This window comes from Strongylocentrotus purpuratus, unplaced genomic scaffold, assembly GCF_000002235.5.
Source record: "Strongylocentrotus purpuratus isolate Spur 01 unplaced genomic scaffold, Spur_5.0 spur5_scaffold_19, whole genome shotgun sequence".
NCBI lineage: Eukaryota > Metazoa > Echinodermata > Echinoidea > Camarodonta > Strongylocentrotidae > Strongylocentrotus > Strongylocentrotus purpuratus.
Window position 1 is genome coordinate 8,979,525 of NW_022145604.1, and position 26,700 is coordinate 9,006,224.

A 26,700-nucleotide genomic window follows, 5' to 3' on the forward strand; every position below is an offset into this window, starting at 1 on the left:
TATTTCTCATTGTATTCATGTATTGTACCATCGAATGTGAAATAAATGAATTGAAATGATGTATTGTATACTCACTTCATATCGAACGCCGTCCTTGAGACATCCTGTGGTAAAACGAATAACAAAACAAATGTACAAATGAGTACTCGTATTCTGCAGTAACATCATAATCAAACGCACACACACAGACATCCAAATCTCTCACACACATTAAAAACATGAATCTTATCAATTCAAAAGGGAAAAATGATTTTAAAGGACCAAAGAAATAGACAAGTAGTCACTTGTATAATTATTATGGAGGTATCGGTGCAGATGAACTAAACAGAATTATCTTTTTCAAGCACCCATTCAAAAGTTCCAAAGCAAAGAAGTCATATTTATAGATGGGTTTCGCGGATGAAATGACCAATTAGTCGCTTGTAAAGAGCTTAATGCTGATAGAGTCGACAAAATCAAGCTACTCTCTCGCACAGACACACGCACATTTAAAACCGTCATATTTGAAAGATCAAATGAATTCTAAAAAATCAAAAGAAAAGTAGTTGTGTTCATAATTATATAGGTTTCAAGGACATAAGGTTTAGCCAATTAGTTATTCAAACATAGAGACATCAATGCAGATGTTTTCAACAAATTCCACACACTCTCTCAGACACACATATCCTAACTCCACGTACACACATCAAAAGTAGATGAATTCTATGAGTCCAAAAGAAAAAATGGCCATAGTTATAAATGGGTTTTAAGAACGTAAGTGAGGTAATAATTGACTTGTATACAGAGGTAGATAGAACAAAACAAACCTACCAGTTTCATTCCCTGGTTTGGGTGTGGTCATGAGCATGGTAGTTGCAGGTGTGGTAGAGGCGATAATTGGTCTAGTGGTGGTCGTTGTGGTAATGGTTGAACCTTCTGTCGTGATCAACTCGGTGACGACGGCCTCTGGTGTGGTAGTGGTCACCTTTTCGATGGTCACTCCTTCTGTAGTAGTTGTTTCTATTCTTGTGGTCGTCTGCTCTGTAGTTTCCGGTGTTGTTGTTGTAGTCTGGATCAACGTCGTGGAAATCTTGGCTAAAGAATGAAACATGTTTATGAAATGATTAATGATAATAAAGTTTATGTTAGTATCAATAACAGCAGCAGCTAAAGTACATGGTAATGATAATATTATTAGTAACAATGATAATGATAATGTCATAATAATGGCAATGGAAATAGTAATATGACAAGAACTATAATAATTATAATTAGTATAACAGCAACTTACAGCAAGTCAACAAAAACAACAACACGGCGAGTTGTGACGATAAATTAAATTTTTATGAGTGTCTGAACTAACCTTCTGTTGTTGGCGAACTCGTTGTCACAGAAGTTAATTCTGACGTGGTGGTTGATTGTACAGTAGGACCTGGGCAAATATATAGATAGATTGGTATATGAGACTAGGTAGTAAAACTTGACCTGATCATGTTTTCCATGATGCTGGAACTTTCTGGTAATTTGTCATTGATATTGAGACTCTGTTCCACATCTCCGGCAAGTATGAGCATCATAAACCAATAACGGACCACCTGTTAAAGTCAGAATTCTCGTAGACTTTTGCTATCGATCACGATATGCATTTACTATAGGCGTACGTGAAAGATTTCTTCCGGGAATATGAACTTCATGAAGGTTTATACATGACAATGAAAACTGTAAACTGTCGCCTAAAGATGTACATACACACACGTATGTACATGTATGACAATTATAACAACCACGGCCACATATTCAGGGGCACCAACATAAACATCGAATTTCCTTCTCTTGGATTGATTTTCTTACTTTTTTTGTTTCATTCAAAGCAACTTTGCCTTAAACCTTTCAAGTCGGGGGTTTTGGGGTCTGGCTAATTAACGTTTAATTCAGAGCTCTAAAATCTTAACCAAATGAGTAAAAGTGCCAATCTTGCTCACACTGCGCCGATTTCCTCTTACATGACCATATCGTGTTCGTTGCCAAGAGTTTAACAAAAATATTAATGATTATAATAAACTTTAAAAATCCCTAAATTGGTAAAACATTGAGTAAATATCAATCATAGTTTTTTTCAATCAAGGTAAATTTCTTTTTAAACGTTTTGACAAAAATCCTCTCAAAGTATATTGCTTTCAGAGACATTACATTTTATTAGAACAATTTAACAATAACAGAACAATAACATCGATGCCAATTGTTGTGATGAACTACATGAGATCGCTTCAGTACTTGAACATCCTATCCTTAGAGAAATAATGAAGTTGAATATAATCACCTGTGGTAGTGGCATTCTCCGTAGTACTCTGTCGAATCTTGGCAGTGGTAGTCTCTGCAAAAAAGAAATACTCAATTCTTAGAACCCCACCATAAGTTGATGCATAGTATACCTTCCAATGTTATTTGTCTTTCAGTCATGTGACTATACAACAAAGTTTAATTTTTTATTAATGTTTGTTGGGGTTGTTAGTGCTTATCAACGGAGTGAATACACTGATTTTAAGGTAATTAATCGTTTAGTTTTGTAGTTATTTCAAACGATTTGTCTGATTCGTTATGTAGGTGAGTAGGTGACTAAATAATATAAATGTGGGTATTTTGAAGCTAAGAATCAAACAAGCGGGGGCCTGTCTGGGGTTCGAACTCCGAGACCCCTCCCAGCCTAACTATGACCTTGGTACAAAGAATAGTACATTATTACTGTCATTCAACATGAAGAAGCTCTAAGTGAAATATCCCCCAAATTCATTGAATGTATGATTGCAGTTGGAATTGAAGCATACATGATGCAGCCTAAATTGAAGTTTCCAAACTGTCATCTTCCCAGTAAGTAAAATGTCTAGATTTGTGACCATAATTTGTACGTCCCGTGTTCAACCAATGCCAGGAATGGTTAGAGGAACTAGTGGCATGAACGGCCTGCCATAGCTAAGTCCAACTTAAAGTCGATCTTAGCCTTTGTGAAACGCTCCCCTGGACTTGCAACCCTGTAAGTGTTTGCTAAATTTTAATTTGCTCCCCCGGAATTTGAAAACGCACCGATCATATTTCGCTCAGTGTGTGTGTGTATGTGTGTGTGTGTGTGTGTGTGTGTGTGGGGGGGGGGGGGTAATGAGCACTAAATTAAAAAAAAAAAATTTTGTCCCCCCCCCCCCCCCTAGATCCGCCCCTGTTAGTAGTATATATTTTGCGGCAGACTGTTTCTAACCCTAACACATTCTAATGTATGAAGAAATGTCAATCACGTACCTGTGAGGAATGGTGTCGTTGTTTCTGTTTTGAGTTCATAAGGTGGAGAGAAAAAAAAAGAGTCACGATAAATAGAAGAAAAAGATACATTCGGGTTGAGTTTTTTTTTAAATTGGAATGTCATTTTTCATCTCGTCATATCATAATGAAGTATTTATACATTTGTTTATTACTAGTTAAAGAGAAAAAAGGAAATGAAAGTACAACTCATAAAATACAAAGCGTTTAATAGATTTTAGAGTCTAGAAATGTCTCGAATACGAATGATTTATTTATCTATTTATTTACTCTAGTGTTTTTTTATTTTGAGCGTAAAATAGTGCCACTCCAAGGCACCACATGATGGGGGCGTGTCTCACAAATAAAACTTGTTTGCCAATTTTTTTTTAGAACTATACCTTCCGCTGGGGTGGTGGAGACAACAGCTGTAGTGGTAGCCTTGGTAGTGGTAACCTCTGGTGTCTCTGTGGTGACAGTTGTTGTCTCTTCGACTGTTGTAGTACCTTCAGTAGTTGTGGCTTTAGTAGTGACTGTTTCTGTTGTTGTAGTAGCCGGAGTAGTTGTTGTAGCAGGAGTAGTGGTAGTTGCTGTAGTGGTAGTCATAGTCTCTGTAGAATAAAGACCAAACATATCAAAGGTGTTTTGCAATAGCAATGTGATAGCAGGATTTGCAAACGTAATTTTCATGGACTTAGTGGCTTCAGATTTGAATCATTATGACTATGACCTGATCAGTAGTTATTTTTATTGCAATGATATATTTCAGCAAAACGATTTTTGTACAGCCCATGTACAATTCTTTGTTCAATTTTCGTTGACAACCGAAGGTCTAGTATTTCAGAGATGAAATAGAAATGAAAATCACATTAAGTGCATACATTTTTTTGGAAATGAGAGCAACGTAAATAAGTTCGGATTAAACATAGTCCTATCTAAAGATCCAGACTTTTTGACTCCATTTGTAAGAATTGCATATATTTTGTATGCATACATCATTTCGACTTACCCGTTGTTGTTCCTGGTGATCGCGTTCGTCCTGTTGTAGTTTCTGGTTGCACAAGATGAGGCAAAGGGTAAAAATGCAATAATTAATTAAAATTGTATCTGTGATGTCAATGAATCTAAAACCGCTCTGCATTGCCCTTCACGCATTCACTAAGTCAAATGCATCTGCCCCAATCTTCCATATGAACCATAAATCTTCCCAATGAAATTCATCTACAAGTGACACTCAGTGTCAAAGTCATACAATTACCATTTCCTAATACTGTTATTTGTCAGGTTCTTTTGCCCATGCACGTTTGGTATGTTAGACAACAACATAATAAGAGAGTGAAATCGTGTACGTACCTCCGTCGCTCCATTCGGATGGTTCTGTCGAAAAGAGAATGGAAGAGAGAGAGGGAGGGGTTGTTTATATACACTTAACAACATAATTATTATACGCCTTTGAAATATGACGTTTCATGTGGTGTTTTTCTTAAAACTCAAGAATGAAAAGTGGAATGGTTGAATGAGGGTCTAGTTGAATACTTTTAGATGTATTAGCTTTGATATGCCGGAGTAGTTGTTGTAGCAGGAGTAGTGGTAGTTGCTGTAGTGGTAGTCATAGTCTCTGTAGAATAAAGACCAAACATATCAAAGGTGTTTTGCAATAGCAATGTGATAGCAGGATTTGCAAACGTAATTTTCATGGACTTAGTGGCTTCAGATTTGAATCATTATGACTATGACCTGATCAGTAGTTATTTTTATTGCAATGATATATTTCAGCAAAACGATTTTTGTACAGCCCATGCACAATTCTTTGTTCAATTTTCGTTGACAACCGAAGGTCTAGTATTTCAGAGATGAAATAGAAATGAAAATCACATTAAGTGCATACATTTTTTTGGAAATGAGAGCAACGTAAATAAGTTCGGATTAAACATAGTCCTATCTAAAGATCCAGACTTTTTGACTCCATTTGTAAGAATTGCATATATTTTGTATGCATACATCATTTCGACTTACCCGTTGTTGTTCCTGGTGATCGCGTTCGTCCTGTTGTAGTTTCTGGTTGCACAAGATGAGGCAAAGGGTAAAAATGCAATAATTAATTAAAATTGTATCTGTGATGTCAATGAATCTAAAACCGCTCTGCATTGCCCTTCACGCATTCACTAAGTCAAATGCATCTGCCCCAATCTTCCATATGAACCATAAATCTTCCTAATGAAATTCATCTACAAGTGACACTCAGTGTCAAAGTCATACAATTACCATTTCCTAATACTGTTATTTGTCAGGTTCTTTTGCCCATGCACGTTTGGTATGTTAGACAACAACATAATAAGAGAGTGAAATCGTGTACGTACCTCCGTCGCTCCCGGTTGGTTCTGTCGAAAAGAGAATGGAAGAGAGAGAGGGAGGGGGTTGTTTATATACACTTAACAACATAATTATTATACGCCTTTGAAATATGACGTTTCATGTGGTGTTTTTCTTAAAACTCAAGAATGAAAAGTGGAATGGTTGAACGAGGGTCTAGTTGAATACTTTTAGATGTATTAGCTTTGATATGCCACATTATGAACAAAATTAATTTGGAAAAAACGGATTTTCCATATACTAAAAAAAAAATGGTAAGGATATGACTAATTTGGTTTTTAACCTGCCTATATATATATAATAATAATGATAACAATAACAACAGGGTTGTTATGTTCATTGTTGTACACATAGTTCCTTTACGGTAAATGAATACATCTATATTTGAATACCTGGAGTTGTTGTAGTCACTGTGGTAGTTGTTTCAGTTGTGGTCACTTCTGGTGCTTCTGTTGTGACAGTTGTTGTTTCTTCGACTGTTGTAGTACCTTCAGTAGTTGTGGCTTTAGTAGTGACTGTTTCTGTTGTTGTAGTAGCCGGAGTAGTTGTTGTAGCAGGAGTAGTGGTAGTTGCTGTAGTGGTAGTCATAGTCTCTGTAGAATAAAGACCAAACATATCAAAGGTGTTTTGCAATGGCAATGAGATAGTAGGATTTACAAGCGTCATTTTCATGGACTTAGTGGCTTCAGATTTGAATCATTATGCCTATGACCTGATCAGTAGTTATTTTTATTGCAATGATATATTTCAGCAAAACCATTTTTAGTACAGCCCATGTACAATTCTTTGTTCAATTTTCGTTGACAACCGAAGGTCTAGTCAGAGATAATTAAGTGCATACATTTTTTTTGGAAATGAGAGCAACGTAAATAAGTTCATAATAAAAATAGTCCTATCTAAAGATCCAGGATTTTCGACTCCATTTGTAGGAATTTAACAGATTTTTTTTTTATGCATACAGCATTTTGACTTACCCGCCGTTGTTTCTCCTGGTGATCGCGATCGTTCTGTTGTAGTTTCTGGTTGCACAAATGAGGCAAAATGTAAAAATGCAATTATAAATTCAAATCTGGATCTGTCATGTCAATGAATCTTAAACCGCTCCGCATTGCCCTTCACGCATTCATTAAGTCAAACGCGTCTGCTTCAATCTTCCATATGAACCATAAATCTTCCTTATGAAATTCATCTACAAGTGACACTCAGTGTCAAAGTCATACAATTATCATTTCCTAGTACTGTTATTTGTCAGTTTCTTTTGCCCATGCACGTTTGGTATGTTGGACAACAACATAATAAGAGAGTGAAATCGTGTACGTACCTCCGTCGCTCCTTTCGGTTGGTTCTGTCGAAAAGAGAATGGAAGAGAGAGAGGGAGGGGGTTGTTTATATACACTTAACAACATAATTATTATACGCCTTTGAAATATGACGTTTCATGTGGTGTTTTTCTTAAAACTCAAGAATGAAAAGTGGAATGGTTGAATGAGGGTCTAGTTGAATACTTTTAGATGTATTAGCTTTGATATGCCACATTATGAACAAAATTAATTTGGAAAAAACGTATTTTCCATATACTAAAAAAAAATGGTAAGGATATGACTAATTTGGTTTTTAACCTGCCTATATATATATAATAATAATGATAACAATAACAACAGGGTTGTTATGTTCATTGTTGTACACATAGTTCCTTTACGGTAAATGAATACATCTATATTTGAATACCTGGAGTTGTTGTAGTCACTGTGGTAGTTGTTTCAGTTGTGGTCACTTCTGGTGCTTCTGTTGTGACAGTTGTTGTTTCTTCGACTGTTGTAGTACCTTCAGTAGTTGTGGCTTTAGTAGTGACTGTTTCTGTTGTTGTAGTAGCCGGAGTAGTTGTTGTAGCAGGAGTAGTGGTAGTTGCTGTAGTGGTAGTCATAGTCTCTGTAGAATAAAGACCAAACATATCAAAGGTGTTTTGCAATGGCAATGAGATAGTAGGATTTACAAGCGTCATTTTCATGGACTAAGTGGCTTCAGATTTGAATCATTATGACTATGACCTGATCAGTAGTTATTTTTATTGCAATGATATATTTCAGCAAAACCATTTTTAGTACAGCCCATGTACAATTCTTTGTTCAATTTTCGTTGACAACCGAAGGTCTAGTCAGAGATAATTAAGTGCATACATTTTTTTTTGGAAATGAGAGCAACGTAAATAAGTTCATAATAAAAATAGTCCTATCTAAAGATCCAGGATTTTCGACTCCATTTGTAGGAATTTAACAGATTTTTTTTTAATGCATACTGCATTTTGACTTACCCCTCGTTGTTTCTCCTGGTGATCGCGATCGTTCTGTTGTAGTTTCTGGTTGCACAAATGAGGCAAAATGTAAAAATGCAATTATAAATTAAAATCTGGATCTGTCATGTCAATGAATCTTAAACCGCTCCGCATTGCCCTTCACGCATTCATTAAGTCAAACGCGTCTGCTTCAATCTTCCATATGAACCATAAATCTTCCTTATGAAATTCATCTACAAGTGACACTCAGTGTCAAAGTCATACAATTATCATTTCCTAGTACTGTTATTTGTCAGTTTCTTTTGCCCATGCACGTTTGGTATGTTGGACAACAACATAATAAGAGAGTGAAATCGTGAACATACCTGTGTCGCCCCTTTGGGTTGGTTCTGTCGAAAAGAGAATGGAACAGAGAGAGGGGGTTGTTTATATACACTTAACAACATAATTATTATACGCCTTGGAAATATGACGTTTCATGTGGTGTTTTTCTTAAAACTCAAGAATGAAAAGTGGAATGGTTGAATGAGGGTCTAGTTGAATACTTTTATATGTAAGCTTTGATATGCCACATTATAAAGAAACATAATTTGGGACATACTGATTTTCCATATACTAAAAAAATGGTAAGGATATGACTAAATTGGTTTTTAACCTGCATATATATTTATATAATAATAATGATAATAAAAACAACAGGGTTGTTGTGTTCATTGTTGTACACGTAGTTCCTTGTAAGGTAAATGAATACATCTGTATTTGAATACCTGGGGTTGTAGTCACTGTGGTAGTTGTTTCAGTGGTGGTGACATCCGGTGCTTCTGTGGTGACAGCAGTCATTTCACTAGTTAACACTGCAAAATGAAAAACAAGTTACTGATGTAAAGCCACAATAGAACACACCAGTATATGGCAAAATTATACTTTATGAAGAATTGTCTTTGGGAAGTTTTAGCTTGTCCAAGAAATTGACCCTAAATTGTGATGACATTTCTTAATCTGTGTCACAAAAATATGCAGTAAAATAATGCGCTTCTCCGCTTTAAAATTGTGTGAGATTGTAGAAGGGCAAGCAGTCAAATGGGAGCTATAGGGGAAACTCTACATCGCACATGAATTCCGATAAGCCTTTCTTAATCGATCGAAAATTACATCGTTAACGTAAAAAAAAAACTTTTGCAAAAAGAAAGGGACATTAAAGGCAGGCTTTACTACTTCAGCCAGAAGGGATTAGACCACCCAGCGAGCCAGCGAGGTCACTGTGACAGATGGCTATCTCATTAACTCAGCTCTCATTTAACATAATAAAACGAGGATCATGGGGGACCAACAGGCACCGATTAGGGAAGTTTTCTATATAGAGGGAGCAAGTAGCTACAAGTAGGACAGTGTGCCTTTAATTAGTAATCGTACCAGTTGTTTCTCCCAAAGTCGTTGTGGACAAGGTGGTAGTCGTCGTGGCTGATGTTGTCGGCGTAGTTGTAGCTGATGTGGTGATCATACTTGTTGTAGTTTCTGATATGACATTGGAATAAGAATGTGCAAACTAGAAACCAGGGCTCTAAACTGATTTTCAGGCGGTCGAGAAATATATCTCAAATAATGCGATTGTCCATCTCAATGCAGTGAAACATTGTTTTCCATACAGCGCCGCTCCTCTAAGCTTAAAGTGACTTGGTAACATTGTTGAAGGTTGATGAAAAAATTGCTTAATTTTTGTATAAAATGTTACTTACTATATTCCTTCTACTGTAGCCTACTAGTCCTCTGACATGCACAAAATCCTGAACAAATTCTCAAACCACGAAGATATCTATGGTTTTCTTTGAAGGAGTCGATGTATGACACCCTCTAACAGTGATTAACTGTAGATTATCCCAATCATTTTTGAATTTTCCCAACCGTTTTTCCATGAAAAAAAGACATAAAACAGGCTTTAAAAAAAAATCTGTCAACACTTAAATGTCTGGAATGGAATGTAGAGCCATTTTATTGCTTTGTGACGATTTCCATTCATCTAAAATGTAATTAAATTGTAATAATATAGTTGGGAGAATTAAGGAATCGATCAGATCAGTTTTTCTCAATTTGTACCATGAATAATGGTCCGTTTTCATTCAAATTTTCAGATTATCTTCAGTTGTACATCTGGCATTGAAGTCACTACCTTAGCACAACTATCCCTCATCTGAACAATGTTACCAAGTCCCTTTAATACATCATCATCATCATCGCTAATCTTTATCCTGCTTTATTCCTCATTGGATGCGATCATTTTCAAAATATGTGTGGTAGCATATGACTACACATTGTATCCATATCGCTAATTTTGCAATGGTGTATGATGTACCACAGTACCATGTTTTTTCACATAGGCCTACCAGGAGGGTGTTTCACAAAGATTCTAAGTTGAACTTGACTCTAAGTTGGACTTAAAAATTATGGAGAGCCATTTGTAGCCTTAAAATAAAATGTATTCAAAAGCGAAAATTCACGTATTTTAGACTTTTTATAAATTCCACATCAAGAACATGAAGTCTCCTTGATAATAGAAAATATGAATGATTTGAATCACCTTGTCTTGCCTTTTAAAATAACTTTTACAAAATATTTTCAAAGATGCTAACGGCTTTCCATAAATGTTAAGTCCAACTTAGAGATAAGTTCAACTTAGGATCTTTGTGAAACACCCCCATGGCAAGGAGTATTACTAGAAATAAAACTGCACATAAAATGTCACCAAACCACCGATGTAACTCAAGAAACACATGTCAAACTGTCATCGATGCCCCTACAATACACAAAATAAGCATGTCTACAATCATAGTGAACGCATATGAACTTGACATTTTAAGATGAACACGTAGGCTATATTGTGGCATGTCAAGGGTTAATGTACTAGTGGGGGTATTCTTACACAGTTCTGAAAAGAATTATTTCTGTGATACTGTCCTACAAAAATTTCATTTTACATATTATTCCTTCTTATTGAACATGCTGATAATTCAGACAGGTATAGCACACAGTAATAACATAATATAACCCTTACCCGTGTCGCCCTTAGAAGTTGGTTCTGTTGAATAAAGTAGAAAGAGAGTTAAAAATTTACATATCCATTTGTAATCATTAACACAATCTCCCCATTATTTCATATAACCCTGTTGGCACAAGAAGAGCAAATTTTGTATTAATTAAAGTGAAAGAAAAGTTGGGCAAATATATGAAGTAATGAAGAAGAAAAAAACCAAGGCGATAGCTATACATTTCCCCAGGTACATAAGCTTGTAAACTCTAAACAGGTTGGGTAATATTTATCCAATATTGGGTTAGTCTTGATGGTATGTATTTATTAGTATACGTCATTTATATGTTGCATGGATATTTGTTTTAAATACATATGCATAATAATTTTTAAGAACGTGAATAAAATGATTTGAAAAATGCGTGGAAACAATATGAATAATTAGAATGGAATATTGATTTTTGTTAGGTAACAGTTAACACAATATGGGGTAAATTTTAGCCGATCGTCAGTACATTTCACCCAGTATTGGGTTAAGTTTAATGCCCAGGATCGGCCCAAACACACATATTTCTCCCCCCCCCCCAAAAAAAAAAAAAAAAAACATTGGGTAAAATTGGACCCAATTTCTTTTAGAGCGTACGGAAGATTACCTAACGCTGCTGTGGTCATTATGGTAGTTGCTTCAGTTGTTGTGACTTCAGCTTTAGTTGTTGAGAGGGCGGTTGTTTCCTCAACAGTTGTTGTACTCGATGTAGTTGTAACTGCAGTTGCGATTACTTCTGTTGTTGTAGTGGCCGCAATAGTAGTAGTTGCAGGAGAAGTGGTGGTAATATCTGTGATAACAGTGGACTCAAGTTCTGAATTGAGAAAAGAATAAAAAGGAAATTATTCGAAAAGTAAAAGAAAATCTGAGTGATCAAATACTTCACCATGACCACCCCAAGGATGCTATTCCGCAAAGGAGAAACTGTGTCATTCACTATATGTTATAGCCTATATTAATACAACTGATTTTATAATTGATTGCAGATGATTTTAGCACCGATATATCACTATATTTAATGTTTTTAATCTAATCATGCTATTCTATAATACCTTTCGTAGGGCACAAAGAGTTGCTCAACCAGACACTTGATTGTCTGTATATAATTTTTCTCTGTAATGTCTCAAGAGCTTAAAATACTAAAAAAAAAATCATATCTTAAATATTTTATAAATAAACGTTTTTATAATCTGGAAAATGCACAAAATCCCAAGAACATGAATCATTATCAATATAATTTATCTTTCCCCATGCAATCATACAATGAGTTTGTGACCCTTAATTTAAGAGAGCCAAACTTGTTGTGTGCTCTCAGAGTTTCCTATCAATTTTATCATGTTTTTTTTTGTTCCGATGGATATGCATCTCCTTTCACAGTGATTACTCTACAAGCAAACTTACAAGGATACAAATGAGGGCACCCTTTACATTTTTCATTTGAAAAATCATTTATTATATTCTTAAACCTACTTTCAATTTGGCAATTTTCCTCCATATATTAGTTAACCGTTATCCCGTTGTGGGATTTAGATACTTCAAGATATCCTTTCCAGCTAATTAAAACAAAATCTACCTTGCTCTGTAGCATTATGTTTTTCAAGAAAATCGCGAAACAGTTACACTCGTTCTCAACTTGTGAACTATATCTATACCTAGATCTTCGAAATTTTGCCGAAATGTGCATCTAAATGGCCTTATTTCGACCTAAATTTGAGGCAAAGCTTGTCTGAAATGTAGGAGAATAAATTATGCGGGAAAGGCGTTTTGGGGTATTTAAAAGACAGGAAGCTAAGGAGCTTCCGGGGGCTCTCTCCCCCTGAACTTCAAACCGTTATATGCTACCCTCTACTGGGACCCAAAACGTTATGTTTCGTCACCCCTCATCACAAAATCCTGATTTGTATCCGTGGTTGGGGGGGGGGGGGGATGATAGGTGCCAAAATCTTTTCGGCAGTGGATCAAAGCAACCAAGGATACAAGCGTGTGGCAGGCTGCACCCCTCCCTTCCAAGTTATTAACTTTTTCAAGTCACCCTCAATAAAGATAACATTTCAGAGATTATGGGACCCACGTGGGTCCGACATGGGCTTGCTACCTGGGTTATTATCCTCTCAAGCGCGTAGCCAGGATTTTATTTTAGGGGGCGGTAGTGAGCACGCGAAGCGCGCTCCCTAGGGGGGGGGGGTGGGTGCAGGGAGGAAGAGTTTTCCCCTCCCGCGCGAAGCGCGGAATCTTTGATGTTTCATTAAATTATTAGAGAAAGAAGACGATTCCTTGTACCGTTTTCGACCCTTAATCCTTGTCTAAATCCTTTTGACGTTTTATTAAATCATTAAAGAAAGAAGACGATTCATTGTACCGTTCTCGACTCTTAATCCTTGTTTGAATCAAGTTCCCCTTCCTCCGCGCGTAGGGCGGAAGCTTTGACGTTTCATTACATTATTAGAGAAACAAGACGATTCGTTGTACCGTTCTTGACTCTTGATCATTTTTCTTCCTACGTCGTCCTCTTCCTTTCTTCTTTCTCTCTCTCTTTTTTTTTTTTTTTTTGCTGCGTTTTTTTTTTGGGGGTGACCGCCCCCGCCCCCTGGCTCGCGCCTGTATCCTCTCTGTCTCTCATTATCCCTCTCTCACACTCTCTACTTTTTTTGCACTTTTACGCTTCGCGCTTAACATTTAGCGCGTTGCTTTTTAACGCTGCGGCTTTGCATTTGGCGCACTGCATTTCTATGATGCTGTTGATTGAATAAATTGAATAAATCCATCAATTCCTGATAAAACCGTATGAGCGAGAATTCAATTTATTCTTGTCTCATATGCGGTTGTCTCATTTACTTCGTTTTCTATTGATAGGTATTAAGAAAATGAGATAGCAAAATGTGTATATGGATGGTCATCATGCGGGTAATAACCATTAACTCCTCTCATCGGGCTCTCATCATTAATTTTTCTCTTCATTTTTTTTTTGTGGTGGTGAATTATTGGGGGGGGGGGTGATTGTACAGGCCATCCCCCCAACTGAAATATTTGGGGGGGGGGGTGGGGGATATATCCCCCCATCCCCCCGGGATCGACACCCATAATCCTGAACACGCCTATGTGGTATAATCTGCACGGTGCTTCCGCCTAATTGTACAGGTATTGGTTGTAAGAGTCAAATTTCAGACCGCTTATTACGCCCTTTCCGATCTTTCTATATCCTGAAAATTTGCAAATATATTCGGGGTGGCCAAGCGCAAGGCATCTCGATGGATGACTTTGGAAATCTGTCAGACGTGAAATTTTACACGCCGTGTTATATCCTACAATATGCGTCAAGACTTTGTATATGATTGTGTATGCAATAACATGTAGGCTCGCGTCTTATTTTTTCGTACCACGGCGAGGCCGGAGCATGAGGAAAAGCAATACGCGTATAATATCGAGGTGTCTGTCGCGTGTCGTGGCACATTGTATTTTGGGATCGTTTAATTACATTGAGTATTTACGGGTGCCAATGCATGTATATAGTTTTAATACGATATTATTTCTCGTTAATATACTATTCATTATTAGTACATGTAGTACAATATCATAATTATTATTGCTGAAAGGGGAAAGTTTATTCGTCTAGGCGTTCTATTCAAGTGAAATGGAAAGATATCCGGTTGTAGCACGTGGTCGGAAAATGGATATGAAATAGGCACCAAAAAGTACAAACTTGAAGATAAAAGTGTTGCAAAAAGAGGATAATTTTAAAAAAATGGTTACTGTCGCTCGTAGATACTTCATTTGCAACGTGTAATCGCTTTATATTGTTACTGTTGTATAATGGTAATTTGAAGAAATATTTGGACGTGGATAGGATGAATACCTGGAGTTGTAGTTGTCACTGTGGTTGTCGTTTCAGTGGTGGTGACTTCAGGTGTCGTTGTCGTGACGGTTGTTGCCTCTTCGACAGCTGTGGTACTTTCTGTTGTAACAACTGTAGTCGTCTTTTCTGTTGTTGTAGTGGTAGCCGGAGTTGTAGTGGTTGCTGGTGTGGTAGTGGTAGCAACACTCGTAGTCACCACAGTAGTTATGGTCTCTGTATGTCAACACACATTTGGAAGAACGAGCAGTAATGATATATTGTGCATATACCAGAAAATGAAATGTTTCAATCTGTGTCTTGTGTTAAAAATAATGCATATTTCAACCGAGGTAATGCTCATTCTAATGCGATTTTTGTACATCTAGAAAGTAAACAGGATAATAGTATCAACTTTCATTCTCTTTTTTTCCTTCTAATGAGTTACATACATTGTTTACATGTTATACATGGCAAGAATCACAGAAGCTTGCTTTGCCTGGTACAAGACTCGACGGAATATGCGGGAAATGATACGCGCATGTGGCCTATTTACGTATGTAAACCAATTATTATGAAGTAAGTTATATTCACCTATCTTGATGCATCCATCAAATCGGACGACAACGTCTACTGAAGAAGCGTCTTGAGGGAGAATGTCGGGCACGGAAAAGACCAAAGCATCCACGGGTTCTTCTCCGAGTGCCCCAAGTCTAAACCTTCCGGTGGTTGGGCCACTTGAATTAATTTCACCAATGTCTTCAGCTGTCGTTCCGTTTGAAAAAGTGACGCCTTCGAGACGAATCATCATGGGCGGACTTTCTGTTGTTGGATCGACTAAACTCAGGATGACGGCTGTCACTCTGGTCAGGACCTTGTATCCGGTATCACTACTTCCGAATCGAACGGTGATTGACGATGTCCCACTGGAAAGTGTGACAGTTTGATCTGGAGTAACGTCAGTCATGTCGGATGTCTGGAGGGTGATCACCGGATCCGGCTGACTATCATCATTCAGGTTTTCCGCGCAGTCACCTGACACGACATCAAATGTCACACAAAAGAAAAGAGACACACAGCAATTAGGCACAGTGGGGCGCTGTAAAGATTCTGCATTGTCCCGCATTTCCCTTTGCAGAATACAACATGTGCTATTTTGTAATTAATAAGCAAAACAGAGCAGAACAAAATTCCAAGAATTTACAGAACCCTTGATTGGAATAGGATGGAGATGGAGGTTTTAAAAATGAATACCTGTCGCTGACTTGGACAGAAATCCAGTATTGGAGCACTTTGTACCTACGTTGTAAATAGAGATCAGGACATTTCTTTGTATGAAGCTGATGAGGTGCAAAGTCACCTGACTTTGATTTCCTAAAAGATTGATATATAAGACACAAAGGAAGTGTACACAAAATTCAAAAATCCTACCTGGCGTTGTTTGGCCAGAAGTAGTTGTAGACAGGGTGGTAGTCTCACTGCTTGATGTGGTGGGCGTAGTCAAACCTGATGTTCGGGTCCTCTCTGTGGTAGTTTCTATGACATGAGGGCAGCAAGAGAAATGCCAGTTGAAGTTGTATTTCAACACATACTTATGAATGAATTAGATTATGCAACGTCCGATCGTTCTAACATCGAATTTGTATACATGCCACCAACCTAAAATGATGTTGGAAACCTTGATCCTTTTGCAGAAACGTCAATATTAAGGGCATTATGAGGCTATTTCGTAATTCGTGCCATTGCATCAGGTCATTTCCGGAGGACGAAATATTCTGCTCAAATGTAAAATTGTAACTATGTACACATAATTCCGTCCCAATGCTCTATGGGAGAAAAAGAGAAATAACGCTTTTTTGGAATGGCCGTTATCTTTCAAGTTAGTGATTGATTTTCAAAGCTCATTGTAGTGTTATGAACAGAACTCTGGTTACACATTTGCTTGTACAAATTTTGACCGAATCTAAGAGACTGTTGTATGATCAGTGGAACTAAAATCACCTGTCGAAGTGGTATACGTTTGTTTTAAGCGCCTGTATAAAAGAACGATATCAGGTCTACAGTTAATCCAGCTAATAGAGTTCCTATCAGATCCAAATCAATTTGAAATTAGGAAATATTACAAAAGAAACTTTTGTACATACCGGTATCGCCCTTTTGAGTTGGTTCTGTTGAATGAGGAAGGAGGGTAATGGTTATTCGTTATGGTTATTTATCAATTTGAAATGATGTTTAACAAAGATGAGGGATTGTTCATAAATAATACAAGTTTGGCACTACTTTTACTACTGAGGGTACTGATGCTGGATCCTCAAGACTGGCTGGATTTGCCAGACATGTGTTCTTTTTGAGGAAAAACACCCGTAGTATGAATGCTATATATTATTATAATTATTAATATCATAATTAGTATTGCATTGAAGCCCTCAGCCATGCCATTTATCATTCAACGTGTGTATGGTATGCATATCCTCCTTCTTCTTCTTTCAAACTCCCATACTTTTTTTTAAGTGTTTATATATGAGACTTATCTCGGTCCATTCATATTTTCTGTTCTGTTCAAATTTCCCATGCATATTCTTTAGCATATCATCGTGGTTACTGAATTCTTTCATTTCTACTAAAATATTCCTGCATAATCGTTCAGGCGCCATTTTTTCCGTTTGAGCCCTGTTTTCTCGCCTTTATATCTCCCTGCCTACCTCCACTATGCTAGATACTACAGACTTGTAACAAATTGCTCTAGATATTCCAGGAGTTACTTTTCCAACTGTGATGGATAACCTGCCCTTCAAGATACCATTTCCATACTCCAAATTCAAAAGCGTAATTGAGCCTTGCAAAATGTATTGAAGTTCGTGAAATAGTAACCCCGGAATACGAACAATCGCTATAACTTTCTCATATCAATTCCTTTATTTCTAAATTTGTCACAATATTTTTTTTTCTTCAAACACTGCAAAGCCTTAACCTACATGTAATTTTAGGCATGAATAACCATGGCTGAAATAAATAGTGGCATCTAAAGTTCTGAAAATGGTTATCTTTATGAGGCCGCAGCTTGATCATACATTGCGAAACCCATACCCCCCCCCCCTTTTTTAAGTAGATACTTCAAGATTATACCCTTTCAAGCCAAATATATGGGTGTGATCCCCTTGTACTTGTCTTACACTAGTAATTTGAAGTGCTTATTTCGATTTGGAAAAGATAAATACCTGGAGTTGTTGTTGTCATTGTGGTAGTTGTTTCAGTAGTGGTGACTTCAGGTGTCGTTGTCGTGACGGTGGTTGTCTCTTCGACAGCTGTGGTACTTCCTGTTGTCATGACTGTAGTCGCCATTTCTGTCGTGGTAGTGGTAGCCGGTGTTGTAGTGGTTGCTGGTTCGGTAGTGGTAGCAACACTCGTGGTCACCACAGTAGTTATGGTCTCTGTATGTCAACACACATTTGGAAGAACAAGCAGTAATGATCTATTGTGCATATAATACCAGAAAATGAAATGCTTCGATACGTGTCTTGTGTTCAAAAGAATGCATATTTTAACTGAGGTAATGCTCATTCTGATGCGATTTTTGTACATCTAGAAAGTAAACAGGATAATAGTATCGACTTTCATTCTCATTTTTTCCTTCTAATGAGTTACATACACTGTTTATATGTTATACATGGCAAAAATCACAGGAGCTCGCTTTGCCTGGTACAAGACTCGACGGAATATGCGGGAAATGATACTGCGCATGTAGCCTATTTATGTACGGAAACCAATTATTATGAAGTAAGTTATATTCACCTTTCTTGATGCATCCATCAAATCGGACGACAACGTCTACTGAAGAAGCGTCTTGAGGGAGAATGTCGGGCACGGAAAAGACCAAAGCATCCACGGGTTCTTCTCCGAGTGCCCCAAGTCTAAACATTCCGGTGGTTGGGCCACTTGAATTAATTTCACCAATGTCTTGAGCTGTTGTTCCGTTTGAAAAAGTGACGCCTTCGAGACGAATCATCGTGGGCGGACTTCCTGTTGTTGGATCGACAACACTCAGGATGACGGCTGTCACTCTGGTCAGGACCTTGTATCCGGTATCACTACTTCCGAATCGAACGGTGATTGACGATGTCCCACTGGAAAGTGTGACAGTTTGATCTGGAGTAACGTCAGTCATGTCGGATGTCTGAAGGGTGATCACTGGATCCGGCTGACTATCATCATTCAGGTTTTCCGCGCAGTCACCTTAAACGATATCAAAATTCACGTAAAAGAAATGAAACACACAATAATTAGGCACAGTAGGGCGCTGTAAAGTATTTGCATTCTCTTGCTTTTTCGTTTGCAGAATACAACATGTGCTATATTTTTTTAAACAAGCAGAACAGGGCACAACAAGCACGAATAATGAAGTATGTTATAAACAGCTCCATCTGAATTTCTGAAAATTGTTATCTCTGTGTTGCCACGGCTACATCAAACATTGCTAAACCGTACGCTTCTTTCTGCATTTAGGTACTTCGATGTTAATACCATTTCCAGCCAAGTAGAAAATGTGAAATATCTTTGGAAATGTTTTACTCTTGGAATATAAGGTGATTATTTTGAGGTGAAAAGGATGAGTACCTGGAGTTGTTGTTGCCATTGTGGTAGTTGCTTCAGTGGTGGTGACTTCAGGTGTCGTTGTCGTGACGGTGGTTGTCTCTTCGACAGCTGTGGTACTTCCGGTTGTCATAACTGCAGTTGTCTTTTCTGTTGTTGTAGTGGTAGCCGGAGTTGTAGTGGTTGCTGGTGTGGTAGTGGTAGCAATACTCGTAGTCACCACAGTAGTTATGGTCTCTGTATGTCAACACACATTTGGAAGAACAAGCAGTAATGATCTATTGTGCATATACCAGAAAACTATATGTTTCGATCTGTGTCTTGTGTTCAAAAGAATGCATATTTCAACCGAGGTAATGCTCATTCTTATGCGATTTTTGTACATCTAGAAAGTAAACAGGATAATAGTATCGACTTTCATTCTCTTTTTTTCAAGTGCTTGCATTGCCTGGTACGAGACTCGACGGAATATGCGGGAAATGATACTGCGCATGTGGCCTATTTACGTACGGAAACCAATTATTATGAATTAAGTTATATTCACCTTTCTTGATGCATCCATCAAATCGGACGACAACGTCTACTGAAGAAGCGTCTTGAGGGAGAATGTCGGGCACGGAAAAGACCAAAGCATCCACGGGTTCTTCTCCGAGTGCCCCAAGTCTAAACATTCCGGTAGTTGGGCCACTTGAATTAATTTCACCAATGTCTTCAGCTGTCGTTCCGTTTGAAAAAGTGACGCCTTCGAGACGAATCATCATGGGCGGACTTTCTGTTGTTGGATCGACTAAACTCAGGATGACGGCTGTCACTCTGGTCAGGACCTTGTATCCGGTATCACTACTGCCGAATCGAACGGTGATTGACGATTTCCCACTGGAAAGTGTGACAGTTTGATCTGGAGTAACGTCAGTCATTTCGGATGTCTGGAGGGTGATCACTGGATCCGGCTGACTATCATCATTCAGGTTTTCCGCGCAGTCACCTGACACGACATCAATTGTCACACAAAAGAAAAGAGACACACAGCAATTAGGCACAGTGGGGCGCTGTAAAGATTCTGCATTGTCCCGCATTTCCCTTTGCAGAATACAACATGTGCTATTTTGTAATTAATAAGCAAAACAGAGCAGAACAAAATTCCAAGAATTTACAGAACCCTTGATTGGAATAGGATGGAGATGGAGGTTTTAAAAATGAATACCTGTCGCTGACTTGGACAGAAATCCAGTATTGGAGCACTTTGTACCTACGTTGTAAATAGAGATCAGGACATTTATTTGTATGAAGTTGATGAGGTGCAATGTCACCTGACTTTGATTTCTTAAAAGATTGATATATAAGACACAAAGGAAGTGTACACAAAATTCAAAAATCCTACCTGGCGTTGTTTGGCCAGAAGTAGTTGTAGACAGGGTGGTAGTCTCACTGCTTGATGTGGTGGGCGTAGTCAAACCTGATGTTCGGGTCCTCTCTGTGGTAGTTTCTATGACATGAGGGCAGCAAGAGAAATGCCAGTTGAAGTTGTATTTCAACACATACTTATGAATGAATTAGATTATGCAACGTCCGATCGTTCTAACATCGAATTTGTATACATGCCACCAACCTAAAATGATGTTAGAAACCTTGATCCTTTTGCAGAAACGTCAATATTAAGGGTATTATGAGGCTATTTCGTAATTCGTGCCATTGCATCAGGTCATTTCCGGAGGACGAAATATTCTGCTCAAATGTAAAATTGTAACTATGTACACATAATTCCGTCCCAATGCTCTATGGGAGAAAAAGAGAAATAACGATTTTTTGGAATGGCCGTTATCTTTCAAGTTAGTGATTAATTTTCAAAGCTCATTGTAGTGTTATGAACAGAACTCTGGTTACACATTTGCTTGTACAAATTTTGACCGAATTTAAGAGACTGTTGTATGATCAGTGGAACTAAAATCGCCTGTCGAAGTGATATACGTTTGTTTTAAGCTCCTGTATAAAAGTACAATATCCAGTCTACAGTTAATCCAGCTAATAGAGTTCCTATCAGATCCAAATCAATTTGAATTAAGAAAATATTACAAAAGAAACTTTTGTACATACCGGTATCGCCCTTTTGAGTTGGTTCTGTTGAATGAGGAAGGAGGGTAATGGTTATTCGTTAAGGTGATTTATCAAGTTGAAATGATATTCAACAAAAATGAGGGATTGTTCATAACTAATAGAAGTTTGGCACTACTTTTACTACTGAGGGTTCTGATGCTAGAACCTCAAGACTTTCTCGATTTGCCAGACACGTGTTCTCTTTGAGGAAAAACACCTGTAGTATGAGTGCTATATATTATTGTTATTATTAATATTATAATTAGTATTGCATTGAAGCCCTTAGCCATGCCTTTTATCATTCAACGCGTGTATGGTATGCATATCCTCCTTCTTCTTTCAAACTCCCCTTCTTTTTAAGTGCTTATATATGAGACTTATCTCGGTCCATTCTTATTTTCTGTTCTGTTCAAATTTCCCATGCATATTCTTTAGCATATCAGTTCTTTTCTTATATGAGTTCTTTCTTTTCTACTAAATTATTTCTGCATGATCGTTCAGGCGCCATTTTGTCCGTTTGAGCCCTGTTTTCTTGCCTTTATATCTGCCTGCCTACCTCCACTATGCTAGATACTACAGACTTGTAACAAATTGCTCTAGATATTCCAGGAGTTACTTTTCCAACTGTGATGGATAACCTGCCCTTCAAGATACCATTTCCATACTCCAAATTCAAAAGCGTAATTGAGCCTTGCAAAATGTATTGAAGTTCGTGAAATAGTAACCCCGGAATACGAACAATCGCTGTAACTTTCTCATATCAATTCCTTTATTTCTAAATTTGTCACAATAAATTTTTTCTTCAAACACTGCAAAGCCTTAACCTAGTTTTAGGCACGAATAACCATGGCGGATATAAATAGTGGCATCTAAAGTTCTGAAAATAGTTATCTTTGTGAGGCCGCAGCTTGATCATACGTTGCGAAACCCATAACCCCTTTTTTTTTAGTAGATACTTCAAGATTATACCCTTTCAAGCCAAATATATGGGTGTGATCCCCTTGTACTTGTCTTACACTAGTAATTTGAAGCTCTATGATCATCTCGTCTCTAATAATGTGCTTTCCAATACACAATTTGGATTTAGACCCGGTCACTCTACCTCCTCAGCACTTGGTGCTCTAACCGATACTTGGGTACGTGCTATTGACAGTGGCAAAATTATTGGTGCTCTTTTTGTAGATTTAAAACGAGCGTTCGATACAGTTGACTCATCTATCATGTTAGCCAAATTACACAAAATTGGATTAAATAATGATACCTTATTATGGTTTCAATCCTACCTTACAAATAGGAAACAACAAGTCTCAATTAGATAAACTTTGTCAAAGGAACGTTCCTATCTATAGGAGTTCCTCAAGGCTCGATACTGGCCCCCTTCTATTTTTAATTTATATTGACGATATGGTCAATGTCTTTAGGGAAGGTAAAGTCATAATGTATGCAGATGATACCACTTTGTATGTCACTGGAACTTCGATCCGTGAATTGGAAAATAAATTACAACACGAAATGAATGCAATAGGTACATGGATAAGCAACAACAGGTTGTATTTAAATACAGGTAAAACAAAGTTTATGATCATAGGGAGTAAACAAAAACTTAGTACCTGTAGTAATAACAGCATCCACATTACTTACGATGGGGTTGAAATCAATCAATGTGCAAGTTTTAAATGTCTCGGGATAATAATAGATAAACATTTATTATGGCATGAACAAGTTGATTTTGTATGTAAAAAAATATTTGCCGGTCTTGCGATGTTAAAAAGAATTCGACCTTTTGTAGAAAATGATACTCTAAAATTATTATATATATGCCTCATTCAATCACAGATGGATTATTGCTGTGAGATATGGGGAGATCGTTTTAATATACATGTAGATCGAATTACTAAACTACAAAAGAGGGCAGCCCGTCTGATCCTTCGGTGTAATATTTGTAGCCATCTAAGGAAATGTTCTCAAGTCTGAACTGGATACCTTTCAGATATCGCATAACTTATTTCCGTTATATATTATTTTATAAATGCTGTCAAGGCCTCTCTCCAGATCACTACTCAAATTATTTCCAAGAGTTAAGTAGAAAACATGATCAAAATACGAGGCAAGCCGCCAGACACGATCTTGTCGTTCCCAAATGCCGTACTGAGTACTGCAAACACTCTTTATATTACCTATGTCCAAATTTGTGGAATAATTTGCCGGTTATCATACGGGAGTTGCCCTCCTTGGTATCTTTCAAATTTTATCTTAAACAGTATCTCAAGTCATTGGATGTATAAGGGATTCCATGGCACCTAGTTACTCACCAATAGTCTGTTTCATATTTGCTTAAATATCTTTATTTTCTGATACTCGGTATTGTACTTTAAATATTTGATTATTCTATATTGCAAGTATTCACCTTGATATATTTCAACGTTTTTACATTCTCTTTTTAAACTATTTACTTGGCATTATTGTGTATGTATTTTGAATGATTTTATTTAAACATATTGTGTTGCATTCATGTATGTATGTTTTTAGGGGCCCCATGGGAGACCAACTGATGTTGAATGGGCTACCCCGTACGAATAAATAAAATTAAAATAAAAAAAATTTGAAGTGCTTATTTCGATTTAGAAAAGATAAATACCTGGAGTTGTTGTTGTCATTGTGGTAGTTGTTTCAGTAGTAGTGACTTCAGGTGTCGTTGTCGTGACGGTGGTTGTCTCTTCGACAGCTGTGGTACTTCCTGTAGTCATGACTGTAGTCGCCATTTCTGTCGTGGTAGTGGTAGCCGGTGTTGTAGTGGTTGCTGGTTCGGTAGTGGTAGCAACACTCGTGGTCACCACAGTAGTTATGGTCTCTGTATGTCAACACACATTTGGAAGAACAAGCAGTAATTATTTATTGTGCATATGCCAAAAAATGAAATGCTTCGATACGTGTCTTGTGTTCAAAAGAATGCATATTTCAACTGAGGTAATGCTCATTCTGATGCGATTTTTGTACATCTAGAAAGTAAACAGGATAATAGTATCGACTTTCATTCTCATTTTTTCCTTCTAATGAATTACATACATTGTTTACATGTTATACATGGCAAGAATCAAAGTGCTTGCATTGCCTGGTACAGGACTCGACGGAATGTACGGGAAATGATACTGCCCATGTGGCCTAATTACGTACGGAAGCCAATTATTATGAAGTAAGTTATATTCACCTTTCTTGATGCATCCATCAAATCGGACGACAACGTCTACTGAAGAAGCGTCTTGAGGGAGAATGTCGGGCACGGAAAAGACCAAAGCATCCACGGGTTCTTCTCCGAGTGCCCCAAGTCTAAACATTCCAGTGGTTGGGCCACTTGAATTAATTTCACCAATGTCTTCAGCTGTCGTTCCGTTTGAAAAAGTGACGCCTTCGAGACGAATCATCGTGGGCGGACTTTCTGTTGTTGGATCGACAAAACTCAGGATGACGGCTGTCACTCTAGTCAGAACCTTGTATCCGGTATCACTACTTCCGAATCGAACGGTGATTGACGATGTCCCACTGGAAAGTGTGACAGTTTGATCTGGAGTAACGTCAGTCATGTCGGATGTCTGGAGGGTGATCACTGGATCCGGCTGACTATCATCATTCAGGTTTTCCGCGCAGTCACCTGACACGACATCAAATGTCACACAAAAGAAAAGAGACACACAGCAATTAGGCACAGTGGGGCGCTGTAAAGTATTTGCATTCTCTTGCTTTTTTCGTTTGCAGAATACAACATGTGCTATATTGTATTCAACAAGCAGAACAGGGCACAACAAGCACGAATAATGAATCATGTTATAAACAGCTCCATCTGAATTTCTGAAAATTGTTATCTCTCTGTGGCCACGGCTACATCAAACATTGCTAAACCGTACGCTTCTTTCTGCCTTTAGGTACTTCGATGATAAAACCATTTCCAGCCAAGTAGAAAAGGTGAAATATCTTTGGAAATGTTTTACTCTGGGAATATAAGGTGATTATTTTGAAGTGAAAAGGATGAGTACCTGGAGTTGTTGTTGCCATTGTGGTAATTGCTTCAGTGGTGGTGACTTCAGGTGTTGTTGTCGTGACGGTGGTTGTCTCTTCGACAGCTGTGGTACTTCCGGTTGTCATAACTGCAGTTGTCTTTTCTGTTGTTGTAGTGGTAGCCGGAGTTGTAGTGGTTGCTGGTGTGGTAGTGGTAGCAATACTGGTAGTCACCACAGTAGTTATGGTCTCTGTATGTCAACACACATTTGGAAGAACAAGCAGTAATGATCTATTGTGCATATACCAGAAAACTATATGTTTCGATCTGTGTCTTGTGATCAAAAGAATGCATATTTCAACCGAGGTAATGCTCATTCTGATGCGATTTTTGTACATCTAGAAAGTAAACAGGATAATAGTATCGACTTTCATTCTCTTTTTTTCCTTCTAATGAGTTACGTACATTGTTTACATGTTATACATGGCAAGAATCAAAGTGCTTGCATTGCCTGGTACAGGACTCGACGGAATGTACGGGAAATGATACTGCCCATGTGGCCTATTAACCTACGGAAACCAATTATTATGAAGTAAGTTATATTCACCTTTCTTGATGCATCCATCAAATCGGACGACAACGTCTACTGAAGAAGCGTCTTGAGGGAGAATGTCGGGCACGGAAAAGACCAAAGCATCCACGGGTTCTTCTCCGAGTGCCCCAAGTCTAAACATTCCGGAGGTTGGGCCACTTGAATTAATTTCACCAATGTCTTCAGCTGTCGTTCCGTTTGAAAAAGTGACGCCTTCGAGACGAATCATCATGGGCGGACTTTCTGTTGTTGGATCGACTAAACTCAGGATGACGGCTGTCACTCTGGTCAGGACCTTGTATCCGGTATCACTACTTCCGAATCGAACGGTGATTGACGATGTCCCACTGGAAAGTGTGACAGTTTGATCTGGAGTAACGTCAGTCATGTCGGATGTCTGGAGGGTGATCACTGGATCCGGCTGACTATCATCATTCAGGTTTTCCGCGCAGTCACCTGACACGACATCAAATGTCACACAAAAGAAAAGAGACACACAGCAATTAGGCACAGTGGGGCGCTGTAAAGATTCTGCATTGTCCCGCATTTCCCTTTGCAGAATACAACATGTGCTATTTTGTAATTAATAAGCAAAACAGA

At 37.9% G+C, this 26,700-nt stretch overlaps 1 protein-coding gene across 20 annotated transcripts in view; it reads right to left on the reverse strand.

Annotated features, from left to right (window-relative positions):
- Window positions 1-26,700, reverse strand: part of LOC105441171 (mucin-19-like) — an 83,725-nt gene that overhangs the window by 5,612 nt on the left and 51,413 nt on the right. For 7 of the 20 annotated variants that reach the window (XM_030990241.1, XM_030990250.1, XM_030990251.1 and 4 more), the window contains 34 exons: window positions 26,116-26,556; window positions 25,546-25,758; window positions 24,723-25,163; window positions 24,153-24,365; window positions 21,515-21,538; window positions 20,802-20,906; window positions 19,965-20,405; window positions 19,445-19,657; window positions 18,623-19,063; window positions 18,049-18,261; window positions 16,975-16,998; window positions 16,262-16,366; window positions 15,425-15,865; window positions 14,855-15,067; window positions 11,609-11,815; window positions 10,983-11,006; window positions 9,347-9,448; window positions 8,701-8,787; window positions 8,299-8,322; window positions 7,952-7,996; window positions 7,369-7,569; window positions 6,962-6,985; window positions 6,615-6,659; window positions 6,033-6,233; window positions 5,628-5,648; window positions 5,284-5,325; window positions 4,621-4,644; window positions 4,277-4,318; window positions 3,669-3,878; window positions 3,271-3,294; window positions 2,300-2,353; window positions 1,343-1,411; window positions 811-1,074; window positions 76-104 (listed from right to left, as the gene is read on the reverse strand). In XM_030990241.1, coding sequence (XP_030846101.1) covers window positions 76-104; window positions 811-1,074; window positions 1,343-1,411; window positions 2,300-2,353; window positions 3,271-3,294; window positions 3,669-3,878; window positions 4,277-4,318; window positions 4,621-4,644; window positions 5,284-5,325; window positions 5,628-5,648; window positions 6,033-6,233; window positions 6,615-6,659; window positions 6,962-6,985; window positions 7,369-7,569; window positions 7,952-7,996; window positions 8,299-8,322; window positions 8,701-8,787; window positions 9,347-9,448; window positions 10,983-11,006; window positions 11,609-11,815; window positions 14,855-15,067; window positions 15,425-15,865; window positions 16,262-16,366; window positions 16,975-16,998; window positions 18,049-18,261; window positions 18,623-19,063; window positions 19,445-19,657; window positions 19,965-20,405; window positions 20,802-20,906; window positions 21,515-21,538; window positions 24,153-24,365; window positions 24,723-25,163; window positions 25,546-25,758; window positions 26,116-26,556 — 5,267 coding nt within the window. The remainder of the gene's footprint in view (window positions 1-75; window positions 105-810; window positions 1,075-1,342; window positions 1,412-2,299; window positions 2,354-3,270; window positions 3,295-3,668; window positions 3,879-4,276; window positions 4,319-4,620; window positions 4,645-5,283; window positions 5,326-5,627; window positions 5,649-6,032; window positions 6,234-6,614; window positions 6,660-6,961; window positions 6,986-7,368; window positions 7,570-7,951; window positions 7,997-8,298; window positions 8,323-8,700; window positions 8,788-9,346; window positions 9,449-10,982; window positions 11,007-11,608; window positions 11,816-14,854; window positions 15,068-15,424; window positions 15,866-16,261; window positions 16,367-16,974; window positions 16,999-18,048; window positions 18,262-18,622; window positions 19,064-19,444; window positions 19,658-19,964; window positions 20,406-20,801; window positions 20,907-21,514; window positions 21,539-24,152; window positions 24,366-24,722; window positions 25,164-25,545; window positions 25,759-26,115; window positions 26,557-26,700) is intronic. The other 13 variants (XM_030990248.1, XM_030990234.1, XM_030990239.1 and 10 more) reach the window with 13 other exon arrangements.